This window comes from Dasypus novemcinctus, chromosome 18 (genome assembly GCF_030445035.2).
Source record: "Dasypus novemcinctus isolate mDasNov1 chromosome 18, mDasNov1.1.hap2, whole genome shotgun sequence".
NCBI classification, from domain to species: Eukaryota; Metazoa; Chordata; class Mammalia; order Cingulata; family Dasypodidae; genus Dasypus; species Dasypus novemcinctus.
In genome coordinates this window covers 70,122,315-70,142,914 of record NC_080690.1, presented here as the reverse complement: position 1 = coordinate 70,142,914, position 20,600 = coordinate 70,122,315, and the positions used below count along the sequence as shown (strand labels likewise).

Below are 20,600 nucleotides of genomic sequence, written 5' to 3'. Positions count from 1 at the left end.
CAGTCTGGAAGGAGGTGTGATGACACGTGCGTGTTTTTAATCTCTTACTACAAACGTTACAAGGTTGGAAGGAAACACTACATTCCAAAAGGAAGTCCCCGGAGCGCAGGGTGGCCCCCCTCTTCCTCCCCGCCTGCCGCCCTGGTCGGAGGCCGTTTCCCCGAATCCTTCCCCGCTTCCCGGACGCGGACTTGGCCTACGGGAGGGGGAGCCGTCCGCCGCCCGCCTCTCCCCGCGGCCGAGCTGCGCCGCCCGTTGGCGCCCCGCCCCCGCCCCGGGACCCCGGCGAGCTCCACGCCGCGAGTCCCCGGCCCGCGCGTGCGCGCTGCAGCAGGCCCGGCCCCCGGCGGGTGCTCCTTCCCTGGGAGGCCCCCGCCCGCCTCGGGTGCCCGGCGGCGGCGGCGGGGGGGCGTGCGCGGGGCGGGGCCGGGACGTCTCCCCGGGGCCGCTGGCGGCGGGCGCAGTGACTCGCCGCACCGACCATGGCTGCGGGCGCCCTGGGGCAGGTGGGTGCGCGGCCCGCGCGGCGGGACTGGGAGCGCGGGGGAGGCGCACTTCCGGGAGGACCCCCGCGCCTGCCCGTCCGACCTGGCGGCGCTCCCCCGGCGTTCGCGTTCCGCTGCGGGGCGCGCGGGAGGCGGGGGGGACAGCCCCGGGCTTCCGTGGAGCTGGGGGTCGGGCTGAGGCAGATTCCTTAGCGGGGGGGGGGGGGGGGGGGGGCCCGGAGGGGAGGTGTGAGGCGGGCAGCGTGGCCGAGGGGGCCGTGGGGGGAGGCGCGGGCCTGCGGCATTGAGGAGGAACCAGCGGGGCGCAGCAGTGGGGGGCCCGGGACCTCCAGGGGTGCGCGTCGGATGAGCGCGCAGAGCTCGACCTCAGGTCTGGGCCGGAAGGGGCCCGGGGTCCCGTCCCCTCGGAACCGCAGGCTGAGCTGGACGTGCGGTGTGTGCCCCTTGTCTGCAGCTCTGCCCCCGGGTGGGAATCGAGGCTGCCTCGCGGGGTCAAATGACGTAGGTCCTCCAGGCCAGAGGGGAACGCGCCCCTGCTGCAGCTGGGACGGCCACGGCAGAGTTCAGGAGCATCTATGGTCTTAGGGAAGGTTCCTCAGGGAGGAAGGAAACGGTGACAACTCACGAAGGGGGCGATTTCGGCTCTTGATGGTCCCGCATATCCTTGGGAGATTGTTTTCTGTACTTGGCACATGACTTCTTCTGGATCAATTCGCCCAGCCCCGTGAATAAATAAATAGTAGGACAGACATTTACCCTCTTAGACGAGTCTAATGTTTACCTTCTGGGAGTCTTGGTGACTGGGGGGAGGGGGGTAATCTCGGGCTCTGCCAAGGACAACCTGGGTTTTGGTAATGACATTCCTGAGCTGTGTTAGAGGCTCCCGGGCTGGGTGGGAGGAGTGAGCCAGGCTGTGGTGGGGCAGTGCTGGGCTATGAGGGGTCTGGTCCTGGACTGTGCTGGGAAGGGGACAGGGCTAGGCCATGGTGGGGACAGTCTTGCCAGGTTGATAGGGGCAGCCCCTGATGGGAACAGAACTGGGCAGTGATGTGGGGATGGTCCTGGGGTCTCCATGAACTGTCTTGCGCTGTGGTGGGGGGAAGGTCCTGAGCTGTTTTGGGACAGATTTGGCTGCGGTGGGGACATTCCGGGGCTGTGATGTGGGGAGACCTGGGCTGTCATAGGACGGAGTGGGGGTGCCCCTCGCACCCCTCGCCCTAAGCACCCCTCACCGTTTTCTCATTTTTAAACTCAGCCCCGATCCTTTTACATCCTTTGTGCTAAAGGCCCATCTACCAACCAGGGGTCTCCTCTGGGCTCAGTCCTCGGGTTAGGGTGACAAGATAGTGGGACATGTTCCCTGAGACCCTCGCCCCTAGAGGAGTTCACAGGGAGGAGCGTGACATGCCCGTGGGGTTGATGATCACCCGGACACTATGCCCAGCGCCTTCGCTCTGCCTTGTAGGCCTCTGTGGTTTAGATGTTCACCTTTTCTCTACCCTGCCTCTCCGCCTCTGTCTTTTTCTAAAATTTTTATAGGGTATATAAAAATGTTTGGATATCCGCCACTATCTTGAAACATCTCTGACAGTTTCTCTCCAGGTGTTGGCATTCTTCCCCTCTGTGCTTTGTCCCAGTTTGGTCTTGGTCTATTTCTTTTACTTTCCCTCCTCCTCTCTCTTGTAGCTTCTCCTCTTTATCAGGCCCCAGTCTTTTTTTTTTCCATTTTCTCTTGGCTTCCCCCCTCCCATGGCTCCCTCTTCGTTCCCTGTTGTGTCCTCTCATTGTCTCTGCTCATTGTCTCTGCTTGTTATGTCTGCCCATCTTCTTTAGGAGGCACTGGGAACTAAACCCAGGACTTTTCATGTGGGAGGTGGGTGCCCAACCACTCGAGCCACATCTGCTCCCTCCTCGTTGTATCTGCTCATTGCATCATCTTGTTCCATCAGCTCATCTTTAGGAGACACCGGGAACTGAACCCGGGACTTCCCATGTGGGAGGTGGGTACCCGGCTGCTTGAGCCACATCTGCTCCCCTTGGCTTTTCTTCTTGGTCTCTCCACTCTCAGTCTCGGTCTCACTTTTTTTAATATTTAATTTTTATTTATCCCACCCCTCTTGCAGCTTGTTTGTTGTCTGCTCTCTGTGTCCATTTGCTGTGCACTCTTCTGTGTTTTTACTTGTCCCCCTTTTTTGTTGTGTCACCTTGCTGAGTTGGCTCTCTGCGGCACTTGTGGGCCAATCTGCGGCGTCCGGGTCGGTGGCTCTCCGCAGCGTGCGGGCAGCCGGCCTTCACATGGAGCCCCGGGACGTGAAGCCAGGGCCTCCCGTATGGCAGACGGGAGCCCGAGTGACTGAGCCACAGCCACTTCCCTTGGACTCTCTTTCTATGGCCATACCTATTTCAGTATCTCTTGGCCTCAATTTCTGTTTATTCCTTTTTTGTTTTCCATTTCTGTGTCTCTTCTCACAATTCCTCTTCCCTCTCTTACTCTTTTTCCGGCCCACTCTCTGTCTCTGATCCCTCAAGGGTTGGCTGTCCCGCCCGGAGGCTGGCTGCCACTGTGTCCTGTGTGTCCATCACTCACTCTATGGGTGTCCTGACCCCTTCTGGTGGAAGCTGGCCACTGAGCAATGCGGACTCCTAGTCGCCACCTAGAGGCCATGCCGTGGGCCCACACTGACCATCCCACAGGCCCTTTGGCCCCACCCACAACACCCTGGACCCTGCCTCAGGCTTCATAGCTCAGACTTGAGGACACAGTCGCCCTGCAACCTCATCTCCCCCATGACCCATGGACCGTCCAGTGACCACTGCCATTCACGTCCTGTCTCACTACCTGGCGCCAGCTCCCCCTGCCCCCAGGCCACGAGCCAGCTGGGCCACTCTGTCCTCCCCAGCTCACCAACCCCCCGCCCCCACTTCCTCCCCACGGGGCTGGGCAAGGACCAGGGCAGGGTCCAAGAATGCTGGAGGAGCCACCATGCTGGAAACAGGCGGCCCTGCCCTCCCTGCTGGCTTAGGGCAAGGCCAGGAGTGTGTACCTAAGCTCTGTCCAGGGATGGCCGGGGCGGCCCCAGCTGCTGGGGTGGCGCCAGATGCGTGTGTCTGTCTGCCCTCAGCCCTGGGACCTGGTGGGAACTGGAGTCATCAAAAAACCAAGCAAAGTATGCGGTTGGGCTTCAGGTGATCTGAGATCCCTGTTGATCCCTACTGTCCCAAAATAATAGGGACCTGGACTCCTGGTCTGAGGGGGGAGGGGGCTGTGGGCCCAGACTCCTGGGTCTGAGGGAGGAGGGGACCAGGGACCTGGACTTCCGGGTTTGAGGGAGGAGGGGGCTGGGGTCCGGACTTCCGTGTCTGAGGGAGGAGGGGGCTGGGCCTGGACTCCCGAGTCTGAGGGAGGAGGAGGCTGGGGTCCGGATTCCTGAGTCTGAGGAAGGAGGAGACGACCAGGGACCCGGACTCCTGGGTCTGAGGGAGGAGGGGGCTGGGCCTGGACTCCTGAGTCTGAGGGAGGAGAAGGCTGGGCCTGGACTCCCCAGTCTGAGGGAGGAGGAGGCTGGGGTCCAGATTCCCGAGTCTGAGGGAGGAGGGGATGACCTGGGACCCGGTCTCCTGGGTCTGAGGGAGGAGGAGGCTGGAGCCTGGACTCCCGAGTCTGAGGGAGGAGGAGGCTGGGGTCCGGACTCCCAAGTCTGAGGGAGGAGGGGACGACGAGGGACCCAGACTCCCGGGTCTGAGAGAGGAGGGGGCTGGGCCTGGACTCCTGGGTCTGAGGGAGGAGGGGGCTGGGCCTGGACTCCTGGGTCTGAGGGAGGAGGGGGCTGGGCCTGGACTCCGGGGTCTGAGGGAGGAGGGGCCTGGGCCTGGACTCCAGGGTCTGAGGGAGGAGGGGGCTGGGCCTGGACTCCGGGGTCTGAGGGAGGAGGGGGCTGGGCCTGGACTCCGGGGTCTGAGGGAGGAGGGGGCTGGGCCTGGACCCCCGGGTCCAGGGGAAGCATGTCCCGTGGGTCCCTCACTGTCCTAACCCCGGTCAGAATCCGGGTCCCCTCGGGAGCCTTCGCTTACCTGTGCGCCTTCCCTCCTCGTTGTCCTGTGTGAGCTGGTGGAAGGCTGGGGCCAAAGTTCCCTGGGGTGGGAGGCGCCTGCTGTCGACTCTGCCCAGCCTGGCGGAGGGGGAGCTGACTCAGCTGTCCTGGCGTGGCCCTGTGGGGTGGGGAGGAGACTGGGCTCCCCCTCCCCTGATCAGATCGGGGAAGAGTCTTGCCCAGGGTCACATGCCCTGTCTGGGATGCCCCGAGCCTGGGACTGAGCAGGCCAGGGGGCCACGCAAGCGCAGGAAGTGGCATTTGGGGTGCCAGGGCCCCTGTTCTTGTCCGCTGCTGGCCTCCTCACCTTTTTCACTTCTCTCCCACCCATCAGCTCTGGGCGCGGAAACTTCTCCCTGTCCCTTGGTTTCTGTGCCGTCCCAGAAGATGTGCCTCCTCCAGTTTCAAGGTGAAAGGGGGGGGCGGGGACTCCTGGGTCCAAGGGAGGAGGGGTCTGGCAGCTGGATTTGGGCATCTGCAAAAGACCAGGGCCCAGAGCAAAGGTGAGTGGCAGTGGGGCAGGTAGCCTAATAGCCGGCCCTCAGGCAGGGGAGAAGAGATGAAACTACAGGTTCCAGAAGCCTCTGGGCTACAAGCCCCTCTTGTCTACGGGGCTGCACCCCAGGCGTTCATGGGAATTGTAGTTTGGCCTTTGGGCGGTTGCAGCCAGGTTCCCGGATGCCCGGTCCCCTGTCTCTTTGCAGGCGGCAGACCTGCAGCTGGAAATGACGCAGGAGCCTCACAAGAAGCCTGACCCCAGCGAGACCCTGGCGTTTGGGAAGACATTCACTGACCACATGCTGATGGTGGAGTGGACGGCGCAGACGGGCTGGGGCCGGCCCCGCATCAAGCCCTTCCAGAACCTGACGCTGCACCCGGCCTCCTCCAGCCTGCACTACTCCCTGCAGGTGGCGTGGCGGCTGGCCTCTGTCCCTCGTCCCTCTGTGTCCCTTTCCCCTGGCTCTGGCTGAGCCCACCGTGCTGGGTTGGACTTTTGCATACTTCTTCTTCCTGGGCATTCGTTGGCCATTTTCTGGACCTCGCGCGGCTCGGGCCCTGTGCTCCGTTCCTGCGTTTGAAAACCCCAGGGTGAGCTGCACCCTAACAGCGGCTGCCCAGGCATCGTGGGGCGCCCGAGGAGACCCCTGATCCAACCTCTAACTTGAGAGAAAGTGGGGTCTGCTGGCACAGGAGAGCTTGAGGGGTTGAGGCAGTGGACAGCCAGTGTGGTCTCGGAGGGGAGACGAGCCTTGCGTGTTTGGGGGGCCTGTGGCGGGGGAGCCTGGCGGAGGAGGCCTAAGACGTCTTTAGGGCCACCAGGCAGCTGAGGGGTTCGGCCTCGGAGGACCTCTGGGAGGAAGAGCTGGAGGCCGGGAGGCTGGCGGAGGCTGGGGTGAGGGTCCAGCTGGGAGGGGGGTGCTGGGCCGGGGCCAGGGCTGGACGGATAGACCGGAGGGTACCAGGCAAAGAGATTCAGGGGTGGAGGGAGGGGCCAAGGATGGCGGCCGGGTAGCCCGAAGGCGCGCACGGAGCGGGGACCCAGGAGGAGGGCAGCCCCGCGGCGCGGTGAGCGTGAGGGGCCTGGGCGGTTTGCAGGGGCCATTCGGTGTCCTGACTGAGAGCAGCAGCTGCAGGGGAACATTTAGCCGAGACTGCGCTCCGACGGGCGCCTTCCAGCTGGCGCTTGGGGATACGAGGAATGTGCGTCTAGGGTGTGTTTCCCACCCCCAGAAATTTGAGGTCCCCCTCCCCCGTGCCCCTTTCTGGACGTGTAATCTGTTCCACTTGCTTCTGCACAGAGGGGACCCACTTAGAGACCTGGAACTAGGCTCGCCAGCGCCCCCCCGAGGCTGGTTGATTGGAGACCACCCTCCGCTCGCAGCCAGGTTGGCCCCAGCTACCGACCCCGCACTGTTTCTTCAGCTGAGTGAACGTAGATTAGAGGCAGGGAAACTGAGGCCAGCTGAGGGCACAGGTGATTCGGGTCTCCCATCCCCCCCTCTCTGGTGCATGCCTAGGATAACAGGCGGGCCATCCGCGTCATTGTCATCATCATTATTTCTCATGGGATAATTCACATAGCATAAAAGTGACCATTTTGACCACTTTAAAGCGCATCTTTCAGGGGCCCTAAATACACCCACGATACTGCGCAGCCGTCCCCTCTCTAGTTCCAGAGCTTTTCAGCACCGCTGAGGAAACCCTGTACCATTAGCAGTCACTCCCCATTCCCTCTTGCCTCCACCCCTAGTGGCTGCTAATTTGCTTTCTGTCCTTACCCGCCTATAGTAACTTTTACTTTATTTGGAGTTTTAAATCGAAACAGTTTTTGGCACGAGTCATAGATTCCCATAGTTCAAAATTCAAAATGTAATCGGGGGTGTGCACCCCCAGGCAAACCACGTGGTTGCCCTCCCCAGAGGCAGCCTCGTTAGCAGTTCCTTGTCTTTTGGAGCTCTTTCTGTATACAGTTTTTAAAAAGGAGGTACCAGGGATCGAACCCTCTACCTCATACAGGTGAATTGCACACTTAACCAGTGAGCTACACCTGCTCTTGTGTATCATGTTGACGTGTATGGCTCTTTCGCTCTACTCTTTCTACACAGGAGGTCGTGTCTCAGTTTGCCTGAGCTGCTATGACAGATCTCACACAGTGAGTTGGTGTAAACAATGGGAATTTATTGGCTCATGATCTTGACGCTAGAAGGCTTCCTCCCGGGGTCAGTAGCTGGCAGCCAGCAATCCTTGGGTCCCTTGGCTTGCGTCTCTGTCTCCCGTTGTACAGCAACTTGTCTTCTTTCTAGCTGAGGTGACTTCTGGGTTCTCTTGATAAGGCTTCCCCATAATCTGGATGAAGACCCACCTCATCCGGTTGGGCCACACCTTTTAACAACAAACAACGTCTTCCAGAGTCTATTGACAGTGGAGTCATACCCACCGGATTCAGATGAAGAACAGATTAAGAACGTGTTTGTCTGGGTACATGAATCAGCCTACCACAGGCAGTGAACACTCACTGGCATCTTGCTGAAAAGCTTTTTCTTTCTTTCTTTTTTTTTAATGGCTACATGTTGTTTCACTCTTAACAGTGTATTTCATTTCATTAATTCCCACAGATGGTCGCTTCCGTTGTTTCCAGTTTTATGCTATTGTAAACACTTGCAACAGACAGTCTAGTACACACATCACTTTTTTAAGTGCAGGTGAATCTGTCAGCTCAGTTTCCAGATTTCTAAATGGTTAGGTCAAAGGACATATGCTTTTGTTGTTTTGATAGCTATGGTCCCATTGGCCTCCAGAGAAGTTACATCAGTTTCCACACCCACCGGTGCAGCCTGTTTCCCCCCACACCCAGAACAGACCTTGTCAAACTTTAGGGTCTTTTGCAATCTAAGGCATTTTCAATGTAATTTAACTTTGCATTTCACTCCCTAATTATGAATGAAATTGTGCACTTTTTCACAAGCCTAGGGGCCATTTGTGTTTCCTTTTCTGTGAACTGTCCATTTTCTAGGCTCATTTTCCTACCGGGTTGGGTTTCTTTAAAAAAAACTGGTAAGGACAGTTTATATGTCACAGACAGTAATAATTTGTCTTATGACTTGAAAATTTTCCTCTGGCATGTGGCTTGTCTCTTGTCTTGCTGAGCATGGTTTTTGTCGTGTGGGAGCTGGTGTAGTCAAAAGGATGTCTTCTTTTATAGCTTCTGTAATTTATCATACTCAGAATGACTAATCTCAATCTGAGATATTAAACAGCTTCTGTTTTGTTCTATAGCTTTTATGTTGTAGTTGTACTTTAAGGTAAATATTTAATCCACCTGGAATGTTTAATCCTGGTGTGAGGTATGATGTAGAGATCCAGTTTAGTATTTTTTTTTTCCTAAATGGATACTTGGGTTGTCCCAACACCATTTATTGAATTAACCATGTACCCCCCTCATTCATTTATAATCCACTTTCTAGTCTGCTGCTGTTTAATCTGTCTAGCCACATGCCCATGTCACTCTGTCTTTCTTTAATTTATTTATTTAAAGATTTATTTATTTATTTATCTCCCCTCCCCCCCGCCCCCCACACCCCGGTTGTCTGTTCTCTGTGTCTATTTGCTGTGTCGTCTTTGTCCGCTTCTGTTGTTGTCAGCGGCACAGGAATCTGTGTTTCTTTTTGTTGCGTCATCTTGCTGTGTCAGCTCTCCATGTGGGCAGCACCATTCCTGGGCAGGCTGCGCTTTCTTTCGCGCTGGGCGGCTCTCCTTACTCCTTACGGGGCGCACTCCTTGCGTGTGGGGCTCCCCTATTCGGGGGACACCCCTGCGTGGCAGGGCACTCCTTGCGCGCATCAGCACTGCGCATGGGCCAGCTCCACACGGGTCAAGGAGGCCCGGGGTTTGAACCGTGGACCTCCCATGTGGTAGACGGACGCCCTAACCACTGGGCCAAGTCCGCTGCCAACTCTGTCTTAAATACTAGAGGTTCATCACCTGTTTTAGTATCTGGTAGAGCTGCTCCCACCCCCGCCACTTGCCCTTGTTACTCTTCCCCTCCCCCCAGTCTCCCATATGCCCTGGCTGTTTTTGCATGTTTTCCTTCTTCATTCATTCATTCGTTCACTCATTCATTCATTCTTTCTTTCTTTCTTTCACATGACACACTGCTTGCCAAGCCTGCCCTGGGCACGGAGGGCTGTGTGTGTGTGTGTGCTGCGGTGAACATGCTGGCTCTGCCACGAGCACCGCGGTCTGCAGCGGTGCAGATGTTGAAAGAGCAAGCACAGCTGGGCCCTGGCCTGCCCGGGGGTGGGGCCAGGCCACACCACGCCTGGCCTCACGTTTAAGGCGCTTAAGCTGAGCCCTGAGCAATGAGTTGCAAGAAAGGAGGTGAAAGGAGGGGTGTTTCCTAGCAGAGGAGGGGCTGGGGGCCCAGGCGCCACCGGCGAGCAGGGGGAGGCCACAGCGGCAGGCACAGGGGGTCGGGGTGGGGGGCCCGTGGGCAGAGGGGGTGGCGGGGCCAGATCGTGAGTTTGGGCTTCATCCTGAGATCAGTGCCCGCCTGGGGCGGAGGGAGAGGGACGAATAGACGTTTCTTTAATTTTTTTTTTTTAATTACCATAGGAAATTTCAAGCCTTAAAAGTAGACATCCACCAGCTTCATCCCTTAGCACCCGCCGGCCACAAATGCGTGTCTTCTGTCCCGACATCCTCCCTCTTGCCCTTTTCCTGCATTTTTCTGAAGCCAACCCCAGACCTTGCAGGATCTCGTCCCTAAATGTTCCAGCGTGTCTTTAAAAGGCAAAGACGCTTTGAAAGCGTTGTTCCTGGAAGACATCCCCAGTACGTGGGAAGGTCGCCGCGGGGCGTGCCCCCAGCTGGCAGGCTCTGCCCTGTGCTGTGTGCACGTCCCCGTCTCCCCCTCTCTGGGCCTGGGCGGGCCAGCCTGACCGGCCCTCCCTCGCACGGGCCGCCCGGGGCCCTCTTCTCTGCGGACCCGCCCCCCTCCTCTCCCGTCTCGCTGTCCCTCTGTCCCCCCAGTCCCCAGCCCTGAGCCGCCCGCCTGTCCCCGCAGCTCTTCGAGGGCCTGAAGGCCTACAAAGGCGGCGACCAGCAGGTGCGCCTCTTCCGGCCGTGGCTCAACATGGAACGGATGCTGCGCTCGGCCCAGCGCCTGTGCCTGCCGGTGGGTGAGGCCCGGGCGGGGAGGGCCCGGGGCGCCCCCAGAGCCGCTGACCCCCTCCCGCCCGCGCGCAGGCTTTCGACAAGGCCGAGCTGCTCGAGTGCATCCGCCGGCTCATCGAGGTGGACAGGGACTGGGTGCCGCAGGGCGCGGGCACCAGCCTCTACGTGCGGCCTGTGCTCCTGGGCAACGAGGTGGGCCCCCCACCCCCCCGGGATCCCTGAGCCGGGGTGGACGGGAGGGGGCCTGGAATCCTGGACCTGAGGGCAGAGGGGCCGCTGGCCAGGACCCTTGGGTCCCTGATGCCCCCTCTGCCCCCCGCAGTCCTCGCTGGGAGTCAACCGAGCCTCGCAAGCGCTCCTGTACGTCATCCTCTGTCCCGTGGGCGCGTACTTCCCTGGTGACGCCATGACCCCCGTGTCCCTCCTGGCCGACCCAGCGTTCATCCGGGCCTGGGTGGGGGGGGTCGGCGACTGCAAGCTGGGGGGGTAAGTGGCCCCCACCTGCCCCACCGGGTCACGCTGGTGGGAGACAGAGTCTAGTGCCCGGCTCCCCATGTGTCTCGGGCGCGTCCCCTTGTCCCGCCGGGTCCTGTTTCACGTGGCTGGGGTGCTGGGTGACGGGCCCCTGCTCAGTCTCCTCCGCGAAGAGGGGCTTCGTCAGGGCGCTCAGTGTTCTGTTCCCGGGACCTCCCTGGACCCTGAAAACAAACTGTGGGAGGAGAAGGGGCCTACACCCTGGCCGGACAAACGGGCGCTGCCATGGGAAGGGCTGGGCTGGAAGTCGGCGGGGGGAAAGCAGCACTGGCCTGGGGACGCTTCCAGAAACGTTTGAACTGAGCTGATCTGTCTCTTCCCCGCGAAGCCTCCCCTGAACGCCCAGGCTGGGCCAGGCGCCCTCCCGGCCTGGGCCCCTCGGTCGCCTGGTGCCACCCTGTGAGTGACCTTCCTGTGGAAATCTGTCCCAGGGGGCCTGGTTCCACAGGGGGCAGGCGGGGGGGTGCTCAGGAGGGACAGGGGCGCGGGGTGGGAGCCAGGGAGTGTGGCTGCAGCCCACGCCCTGCCCGGGAGGTCTCTTGAGGGCCAGGCTGGGCCCTGCCCTCCAGAGTGGTGTGTCCTCTGATGGAGGTGACGGGGGCGGGGGGGGGGGCACGGTGACAGCCCAGAGATGCCCCGACGGCCTCAGGGATGGGGAGGGCGCCAAGAGGCGGTGAGCCCTCGGCTGAGGCCGAAGAGTAGGAAGGGGACGATTCCTGGGTACAAAGCGGGTCAGCCAGCGTGGGGGGCGGGCAGGGTCACAAGCCACACATGGGAAAGCAGCTCAATGTGTGACGAGTAAGCCCAGGCCGGGCCTTGAACGCGGGTCGAGGGGCTGGCATCGGTCCTGGGGTGCCGGGGAGCCACAGGGGGCTGGGAGCAGGGGAGGGGCAGGGGCAGTGCCGGTGGAAGCCCGGGGTCCCCGCCCAGGCCCACCAGGCTGCGCTCCGCCAGGAATTACGGGCCCACGGTGCTCGTGCAGCTGGAGGCGCAGAAGAAGGGCTGCGAGCAGGTGCTCTGGCTGTACGGGCCGGACCACCAGCTGACTGAGGTGGGCACCATGAACATTTTCGTCTACTGGACCCACGAGGACGGGGGTGAGCCGGCCCCCGCCCAGGCGCCCCCCCCTGCAGGTGGGGGGGTGGGGTGGGAGTGGGCCCCACATTCCTCCCAGATCCGGGGAGGCGGGCTCCCTAGAGGGGACAGGTCTGGCGGCGAGGATGTGACGCCCCCCCCTTGCCCCGCCCCAGAGCTGGAGCTGGTGACCCCCCCTCTGGACGGCGTCATCCTGCCGGGAATCGTGAGGAAGAGTCTCCTGGACCTGGCGCGGTCCTGGGTGAGGGCCTGGGCCCCGGGGTTTCCGTCTCTGTCCTCGGGGCCCCGAGGGAGGGCGCGAGGGCCGGCGAGGCAGGGGCTCACCGCGTGCCCGCCCCGCGCAGGGCGAGTTCCGCGTGGCCGAGCGCACGATCACCATGAAGGAGCTGCTGCGGGGGCTGGAGGCGGGGCGGGTGCGGGAAGTCTTCGGCTCGGGCACCGCCTGCCAGGTGTGCCCCGTGCACCGCATCCTGTACCAAGGCCAGGTGAGGCGGGGCCGCCGCGGCGGGCGGGCGGGAGGGGAGAGGCGGGGAGGCCCCTCCTCACGGCCGCCTCCCCCACAGCAACTGCGGATCCCCACCATGGAAAATGGGCCGGAGCTGATTCTGCGCTTCCAGAGGGAGCTGAAGGCCATCCAGGTGAGGCGCCCCGGCGGGAAACGGGGTAGGTGCTGGCTCTGCAGGTGAGTTCACATCCCAGGAGCCTCAGGACTGAGCTGACTGCCCCCCCCCCCCCCCCCCCCCCCGGGCGCAGTGCGAGAAGCCCTGCCCTGGGCTGGATGTGTGTTCCCAGCCTCCGTGACCTGGGACACCTTTGGGGCTAAATAGTCCTCGCCTGTGACCTCCCCAGCCCTGGGCTAGGTCTTTGGCTCCAGCCTCTGCAGCCCTGCATATCCTGGTGAGAAATGCCCCCCCCCCCCTTTCTCTTTTTTACGTTGAGAAGTCCCTTTTCTCAGCGCTTGGCCCCTCAGCCAGCCTCCCGTGTGCCCGGGGGCCCCGGGTGTCCTTTGGCCTCCGGGTCCGAGCTACCTCTCTGGCTCTAGAGTGCTGCCCCCCGCTGGCCTCTGGAGGCGTGCCCACTTTTCTGGGCTGAGCTAACTTCCTCGAGAACCTCTGGGGTCCTTTTCCAGCACTCCAGACCTAGAGCTTCCTTTCCTGTGCGCGCCTGTAAACTCTGTGCATCGAGATCTAGAACTTCTTTTGCTCATCCGGGCTGTCTCGGCGAACTACGTTTTCCAAGAGCCTCCGGGCCTTACAGTAACGCCTCTCCTAATTGTTGGTGGGCCTGGAGCCTTGGACTACATTTCCCATGAGGGCCTGGAACGCTGCTCCGCCCGCGCTCAGGCCGGGGGGCACCGGGGGCTGCTGGGAGTTGTAGTGCGGCGCCCTCTCTCATGCTCCGCCTCCGTTGTCCCGCAGTACGGCACAGGCGCCCACGAGTGGATTCTCCGGGTGTGACCCCGAGGGCCGTGCCCGACCGCCCCTCGGACCGACCGCCCTGTAGGACCTAGTTCCCGCCGGCCCTCGCCTCCTCCCCACCAATGACTCACCTGAAGTGCAATACGGAATAAAAGGCCGGGACGCCGGGACGCCTGGGTCTCTGGCGCCCCCATGTGGTCGCTACACTCCCAAAGCCATAAGGGCCGGAGCCAGGCGTCCTGGTCCCAAGCTCCGCTCTCGGGGCCCCGGGGAATCTGGTCCCCTCGCTGGTCCGTGTTGTGGGTCAAGGATGCTCCTTGGCCTCGACTCCGCATCTCTCCACTCTCAGGCCGCAACCCCCGATGCTGCCGTTGATTTTGTCTTCTCGTTGCAATTTTGAAATAAAATGCCAAAGAACAAGAATTAGCTGTCATCTCCTGTGGCCCAGAAGTCCGAGCCCCCCATCTTGCTCCCTGGGAGAGGCCTTTCCAGCTCGTCCCAAACCGAGCTTCGCATCTCCCTGCACCAACCTGCTTCTCCTGGTGCTTCTCCACTGGGGGACAGTTCCACCATCACCCAGTCCCTAAGGCAGATCTCCTGGCATTTCCCCCTCCCGTCAAACCCATCAGGCCTCCAGCCTGTTTCGCCTGGCCCCGACTCTCTTAACTGTCCCCTCTTCTCTGTCCCCTGGCCTCCAGTCTGTCCCCTATGTGGCCCTTCAGGGGTCTTTCTAGACCCAGAACTGCCCTTGCCCTCTCCTGCTCCCAGCCCTGCGGTGGCTCTCCAGTGCCCTCAGCCAGTACTGCAAATAGTGGGCCATGGTGGGTGGGAGTGAGGCAAGATCCTGGGCTGTGGGAGGGAGTGGGCATCAGGAAGTCTCTGGAACAGTCCCCAGTGACCTCTCTGTGAGATTCCAAGTCCTTATCTTGGCCCTTCTGCACTCTTTCTAACGATTGCTCTGTGCAGGGAGGGGAAGAGCCAGGCCTGAGGACCAGGAGCACCTGCTTGCAGATCTGGATTCAAAACCTTCCTCTGATCTGCTTGCTGTGTGACTTGGGCATGGCACTTTATCTCTCTGATCCAGTTTGCTGTGACAGGCTACAGCCCCTGCTGGAGGGAGACCCTGGGGAATACTGGGCAGACCGCTGTGTGTAGCCTTTGTCTTGGGACAAAAATTCCAGTTGGTCGGGAGCAGCAACTAATCTATTGCCTCACCCTCTTGTTCTCAAGGCAAGTTCTTGGGACCTAGGGGAAATGTGCTGATAGACTTCTGGGAACCTTTCTGCCCCTGATAAATGAATCCAGGAAGACTATCTCTTTGTTTCTTCCCTCCCTGCTTTGGCTGTGCTTCTGTAGGAGTGCGATGCTCAGAGCTGCTGCAGCTGTTTTGTGCCCATGTTGTCCACACACAGCAGGTGGCAGAGCACAGAGATGAGAAGACCCCGAGTCCTTCAACTCCAAAACCTTGAATTACTGTTTTTTTTGTTAAAAAAAGAGAGAGAGAGAAAGAAATTTGAAACAAAATGGTTTAAACCACTTTTGTTGTGTTATTTGTTAATTTCAGGTTTTTGTTTGTTTGGTGACTTGTAGCCCAAAGCTTTTTTGCTTCTTTATAGCCAGAGCTGAATTCCCTGGCACAAGAGTAGCTAATTCGATCACTGTACAGTGACCCAAAAGAAGACCTAGAACAGATTTTGCACCGAGACCCTGAGAGAACAATGAGGAAAGGCTAGAGAGTCATTGTTAGGAGGTAAAGAGGGCAGAGGTCATCCCTGGGGAAACTGAGGCTCAGAGAGGTAAACTGGCTTTTGGAAGGTGACTTGCAGCAGAAACTAACAGGAATATGTTAATGTGAAATAGGTTAAGTATCGTAATTGTAAAATAGATCAATGAATAAATATCTTTACATTTTTCTGTTTCAATCTTTAATTCAGTGAATATTGATATATCCCTTGTGATGATTAGGCTTTTGTGTTAACTCGGCCAGGTAATTGTGCCCAGTTGTTTGGCCAAGCAAGCACTGGCTAACTGTAATACAAGGGTAATTATGGGCTTTAGTCACCATTGACTTTATAGCAGTGGTAAATCATAGATGGCTGATGACAATACGTCAGTTATAGGGAGATTGCCATCAGCAATGAGTGACCCTTTATCCAATCAGTTTAATTCCTTAAAAGGGGAAGTGATTCCAGCATTGAGTGAGAATTTCCCAGCTTGTCTTTGGACAGCCAACGTCTCCCAGAACTGGTCAAGAACTTTCATTGGGGGAAGCAGACTTGGCCCAGTGGTTAGGGCGTCCGTCTACCACATGAGAGGTCCGTGGTTCAAACCCTGGGCCTCCTTGACCCGTGTGGAGCTGGCCTATGCGCAGTGCTGATGCGCGCAAGGAGTGCCCTGCCACGCAGGGGTGTCCCCAGTGTAGGGAAGCCCCACGCGCAAGGAGTGCGCCCCTTAAGGAGAGCCGCCCAGCGCGAAAGAAAGTGCAGCTTGCCCAGGAATGGTGCCGCACACACGGAGAGCTGACACAATAAGATGACGCAACAAGAAGAAAAACAGACTCCTGTGCCTCTGACAATAACAGAAGCAGACAAAGAAGATGCAGCAAATAGACACAGAGAACAGACAACTGGGGTGGGAGGGGGGAAAAGGGAGAGAAATAAATCTTAAAAAAAAAAAAAGTGTTGTGCCATGCAGGGTTGTGCCATGCAGGGGTGTCCCCCGTGTAGGGGAGCCCCACACGCAAGGAGTGCACCCCGTAAGGAGAGCCACCCAGCGCCAAAAGAAAAGTGCAGCCTGCCCAAGAATGGCACTGCACACACACAGAAATGACACAACAAGATGACGCAACAAAAAGAAACACAGATTCCTGTGCTGCTGACAACAGAAGTGGACAAAGAAGACGCAGCAAATAGAGAACAGACAACCGGGGTGGCGGGGAAGGGGAGAGAAATAAATAAATCTTTAAAAAGAAAAAAAACTTTCATTGGAGCCCCTGGTTGCAGCCTGCCTGCAGAATCTGGACTTGTGCATCCCCACAGGCACATGAGAGACTCTGATAAAACTGCATACTATCGACAGATACCTCTTGTTGATTCTGTTTCCCTAGAGAACCCTGACTAATACACCCCTCATAAACTAAAGCTCTTTGGGGCCCTCAGTAATTTTTAAGAGTGTAAAGGGCCCTTGGGACCAAAAGAACTTGAAAACTGCTGTCAAAGAACAATGCTGGCACATAACAAGCAGGAAATGAGTGTTGGTTAAAATAATAAAAGAACAGATTTGATACAGTTTTAGTTCTTTTATGACTTTCAGGGAAGTGAATGTGGCTCAAGTGATTGAGCTCCAGCCTACCACATGGAAGGTCCCAGAGTTGCCTCTAGAAGACAAACCAGACAGTGAGCTGGTGTGGTGAGATGATGCACCAAGAGACACAAGGAGGAAAACTGTTGGAGATTTGGACCCGAAGGGTATCGGGAATGAAAGAGAGAGAAAAGGAAGAAGGAAACAAAGAAAAAGAACAAGGGAGCTGGGATCAGGGGGTCTGCGAGTAATAACTCCTCAGACAATTTTATTGTTTACAAGAGGCTCTCTATATACCCCAGTGTACGTGCCAAGAAGCAGGCATACGTAGCCTACATGCCAGTAAGCATAAACACATAGCAGCCAAACACATAGCAGCAGCCTATGTGCCATCAAGCAGCAACATGTATTAACTATCAGCATTACCCATAGTCTAAGGAATTTGAAAAAATCTTATCTCGAGGTACAAAGACTAAGTGTTCTTTTCACTACAAAAGGTGTGTGCTCATCTTTTCTTTTCTTTCAGCCTTTAACAGCTTCATCCCATTTGTGGGGAACTCTTAATTACCGTATTCCTTAGGTTGCAAGTGTAGCCATGGAGACAGCACGTCTCTCCTTGAGAGGCCACTTTGCCTCAGTTTCCAACATCTCCCCCTTTTTGTTTTAGTCAAGGTGACTGTGCCTGTCTTAGGTTGCCCTCCTCTGAGGGTCTTACTTGTCATTAACTACCAGGCAAGCTCTTCGACTTGGGGAAATTATTGAAGTGCTTTTGCTAGCACCAGATTATTTGCATGTCCTATGGCTGTTACACTTTGTAACTTTCTTTGAAAGCACTGTCCGGCACAGGCAAAAATCATGAGCAACAGAACAAATATGATTAGCCCTATTCCTAAAGCTGACAGGAAATGCTGTGATTTCCACCAATTAACTGGGTTAAATTTTGTAATATGTGAAATCATATCTGAGAAAATATCCTTATCATTGGCTGCATGAATTTGATTTTGAGACATTTCTAATATTTTTCTTTGTAATTCCATTATTTTCAGAGAGATATTACTTTTATGGCCTAGCAAATGATTCTTAATTTTTCCCCATTCTATATCAGATGAATTATAGGCAAGAGGAGTAATACAAAAGTTTCTTTCATTCCAATCACATTTCAATCCCCTTAAGTTTAAATTATACAATTGATCTCCAATATGCAAAACAGCAGATTCTAAATTATTAACCTGATTATGTAAAGCTTCCACAGCAGTAGCAGCAGCTGTAATGATTCCAATCAGTCCCAAAATACTTATAAGCAGTCCAATAAAGTGTTTAGTTGTTTCAAGAATTCTTATGTAGCAATAATTGACTTTCAGAAGACAACTGCCAAATCTGCGTCATTCTCACCGGTATCCAGATGCATTTTCTTTTTCTGGCCATTGCTATTGTTTCTCCATCCTGCAACACACTTCCTGATATGTATACAAGGCACCATTTTCATAAAACAGTGAATCATTTTTAGTAGTTATCTTACCAGTTAAGAAAACAAATGGATCTCTAACACAGGCATTAAAATGATATGTTTGATTATGTGTCAAATACTGTCCTATCTTATTTATATTTCCCAGCCATTCATACAGAGGGGCAATTCTAAGAAATACTTTCCACAAATTCTTTTGTAGGTTATGACTATGAGTGTCTTTAGTCCAAGGGGCCAGTATCCATTTTCCTTTGTAATGTTAACAGTTTCTGCTACAATAGCATAAGGAGAGGGCACACAGGCTCAATGTCCGTAGGCAGACACAAGCTGCAGGTTCACAGTTGCAGGATTTGTAAAGTTAATGTGATGCGTGGCAGCAATTGCCACAGGTTATCTGAGGGCTCACTCCTCTCAAGAGCAGGAGGGATCTGATGTCACAGTCATTGGAGTAAGCATGAAGGAAGTTATGGGGATGTCTATGACCTGTTGAATAACAGGCAGCCAGAACTGCTGGACTAGGCACAAGGTTTGGTACTCACGTTGTTTGCCTTTCTGGTGGAGCCACTCTGCCTTTTCTCAGGTTTCAGGTGGTAGGCCCTGGATCTTCACAAAGGCATCTGCATCAACAGTCTTAAAAGGGATGTTAGAGGAGTGGCAGGACATGACAGACAGTCACCTGTTACTACTAGCAGGTGTCCTGGATGTTTTTTTCATAATTTGAGGGTGATTTACAGTAGTTCATTTCTGTCTTGTTTTTAGTATTTGCAATCTACCTCTCGATAGGGATGGCCGTCTTTAGAATGACCAGATACTATTGGGTTAAGTCTTTCACTTTTAGCAGGGCCTCCTATGCTGCACCAATTGCCTTTTTACATTTTGCTTTTGGCCTCTTTTCAGAATTGTGGTTAAAACCCAAGGGTTACTTGTTTAGAATTTTGCTTTTGCCACAAACTCCACCCAAAGCCAATATGGGTGCTTGCCACTCCAATTCATAAGCTAAGTTAATGTCCACAATTTACCTTCCTTTTATTATTATTTAAAGCAGCTTGTTAGAGGTTTTCCTACTTCCATGAAGGACTTTTCCCAATTAATACATACAATGGTTTTAACTTTTGAGCTAAATGAGGGATGAAAGATTTTTAGCACTTCAACATTATTACAAACTCTATTAACATGAGAAAACAGTGCATTCCATCATTTAATAACAGAGGGCATAGTTTTATCCCACCCAACCAAACCACATTTAGGAATTTGATAGAGCAGCAGGGACCCTGCAGCCTGTCCCAATTGTTTGCTTAGTTCAGGCTCTTAAGATAAGATAGTGTCTCTGATGTTTCTTTTCATTCTGAAAAAAAGGATTACTGGTTAACATAATGTGATCAGTAGAGTTTCAGTCACATATTTTTTTCTATGCAGGTAGATTATTATCACCATGCCAGGATAGATGGTTGGGCTATGCACACAGCCTTGGGGAGGCACTGCAAAAGTCCATTGTTGACTTTTCTACAGGAAGGAGATTGCAGGCTGTCTTGACTTGCCTAAGGAAATACTAAAGAAAGTCTTAGCACGTTTTAAAACAAAGTGATAGCGACATAGCTGGACATTAACTTTTTGCAACAAACTAGCAATATTTGAGACTGCTGCATACTATGTTATTATTTTAATTTATGATAAGAGGTTGTTTCTGTGACATATACCTTTTTATAATAATTAAAACCATAAGTAACCACATTGTACTTCTGTTTACTATTATGCTGAAATATTGGTAAATTTATACACTCTTAAGTATTCATTTGAAACTTTTACTCATACAACTATAATTAACAGAAGGTTAAAAAATCCTGTTAATTTTATAACACTTTTAAACACTCAACTTATAACATATTAAATGAACTTAACTGTTACTTTAATTTTTCTTTCAAGGTAAAAGAACAAATTTTTTGTAACTAGTTTGAAATAGAAAGCTACTTTTTAGGATTTGATTTTGAGAAAGCAGGTTTAAACATTATTTTCTTTTAAAAGAGATAAGACCCTTTCTTCTTCAAACACAGGAAATGATGAGGTTAAAGCACAAGAAGCTATTTTGATAAAACAGACTTTCTTTGTATACTGATTATTCAGGAAACTTTTACCAAAACAGACTAATGACTTGAGAGACCTTGAAAAAGGACAAAATTTTTAACTTTGCATTAGTATATTATTTGATACTAAACCTTTTAAAACTTTATTGACAGACCCATCAAATCTTACTCCACTTAAATCATAAAAATTTCTTTTCCACGAATCTTCTACACTTTCACTATTCATTCGGGTTTTGACCCACATTTTACTCTTTCCCAATAATCAATCATTTTATCTTAGGATAAAATTCTTACTATTATTTTTAATAATAAAAATACATTCTATATATTCCACATACTAAGTTACCAGGCAAACTTCTTATAACATGTAATTGCCATCAACACTAAACAAGCTTGTTAAAATAATGAACTTTTCTTCACTTTAAATACTTAGTAGC

At 54.8% G+C, this 20,600-nt stretch overlaps 1 protein-coding gene and 1 long non-coding RNA gene across 7 annotated transcripts; one reads left to right on the top strand and one right to left on the bottom strand.

The window, feature by feature from the left end:
• Nucleotides 1–17: 17 nt before the first annotated feature.
• Nucleotides 18–4,685, bottom strand: LOC139436886 (uncharacterized). Its single transcript, XR_011646389.1, has 2 exons — nucleotides 4,578–4,685; nucleotides 18–1,208 (listed from the first exon to the last, which is right to left on the bottom strand). It is a non-coding gene; the product is annotated as an uncharacterized lncRNA (long non-coding RNA).
• On the top strand, nucleotides 342–15,239 carry BCAT2 (branched chain amino acid transaminase 2). 6 transcript variants are annotated; one of them, XM_071209378.1, is made up of 12 exons: nucleotides 342–506; nucleotides 4,932–5,006; nucleotides 5,302–5,505; nucleotides 10,161–10,271; nucleotides 10,343–10,462; nucleotides 10,593–10,630; nucleotides 11,759–11,901; nucleotides 12,055–12,140; nucleotides 12,244–12,384; nucleotides 12,463–12,537; nucleotides 14,402–14,547; nucleotides 14,674–15,239. In XM_071209378.1, exons 1-12 carry the CDS (start codon nucleotides 483–485, stop codon nucleotides 14,750–14,752), a joined length of 1,242 nt encoding a protein of 413 aa, XP_071065479.1. In that variant the 5' UTR covers nucleotides 342–482; the 3' UTR covers nucleotides 14,753–15,239. The 6 variants fall into 6 exon arrangements, with proteins under 6 accessions (XP_071065479.1, XP_071065478.1, XP_058136524.1 ...); XM_071209377.1 differs by having other exon boundaries at nucleotides 10,593–10,756; nucleotides 14,415–14,547; XM_058280541.2 differs by having other exon boundaries at nucleotides 10,593–10,756.
• The last annotated feature ends 5,361 nt before the right edge of the window (nucleotides 15,240–20,600 follow it).

What these genes read in the sequence shown, in the direction of transcription:
- BCAT2 (XM_058280541.2), top strand. Translation starts at nt 483, where the DNA reads ATGGCTGCGGGCGCCCTGGGGCAG. An exon ending in TGGACCTGGCGCGGTCCTGG is followed by an intron (nt 12,141 to 12,243) that starts GTGAGGGCCTGG and finishes CGCCCCGCGCAG; the next exon opens with GGCGAGTTCCGCGTGGCCGA. An exon ending in GCATCCTGTACCAAGGCCAG is followed by an intron (nt 12,385 to 12,462) that starts GTGAGGCGGGGC and finishes CCTCCCCCACAG; the next exon opens with CAACTGCGGATCCCCACCAT.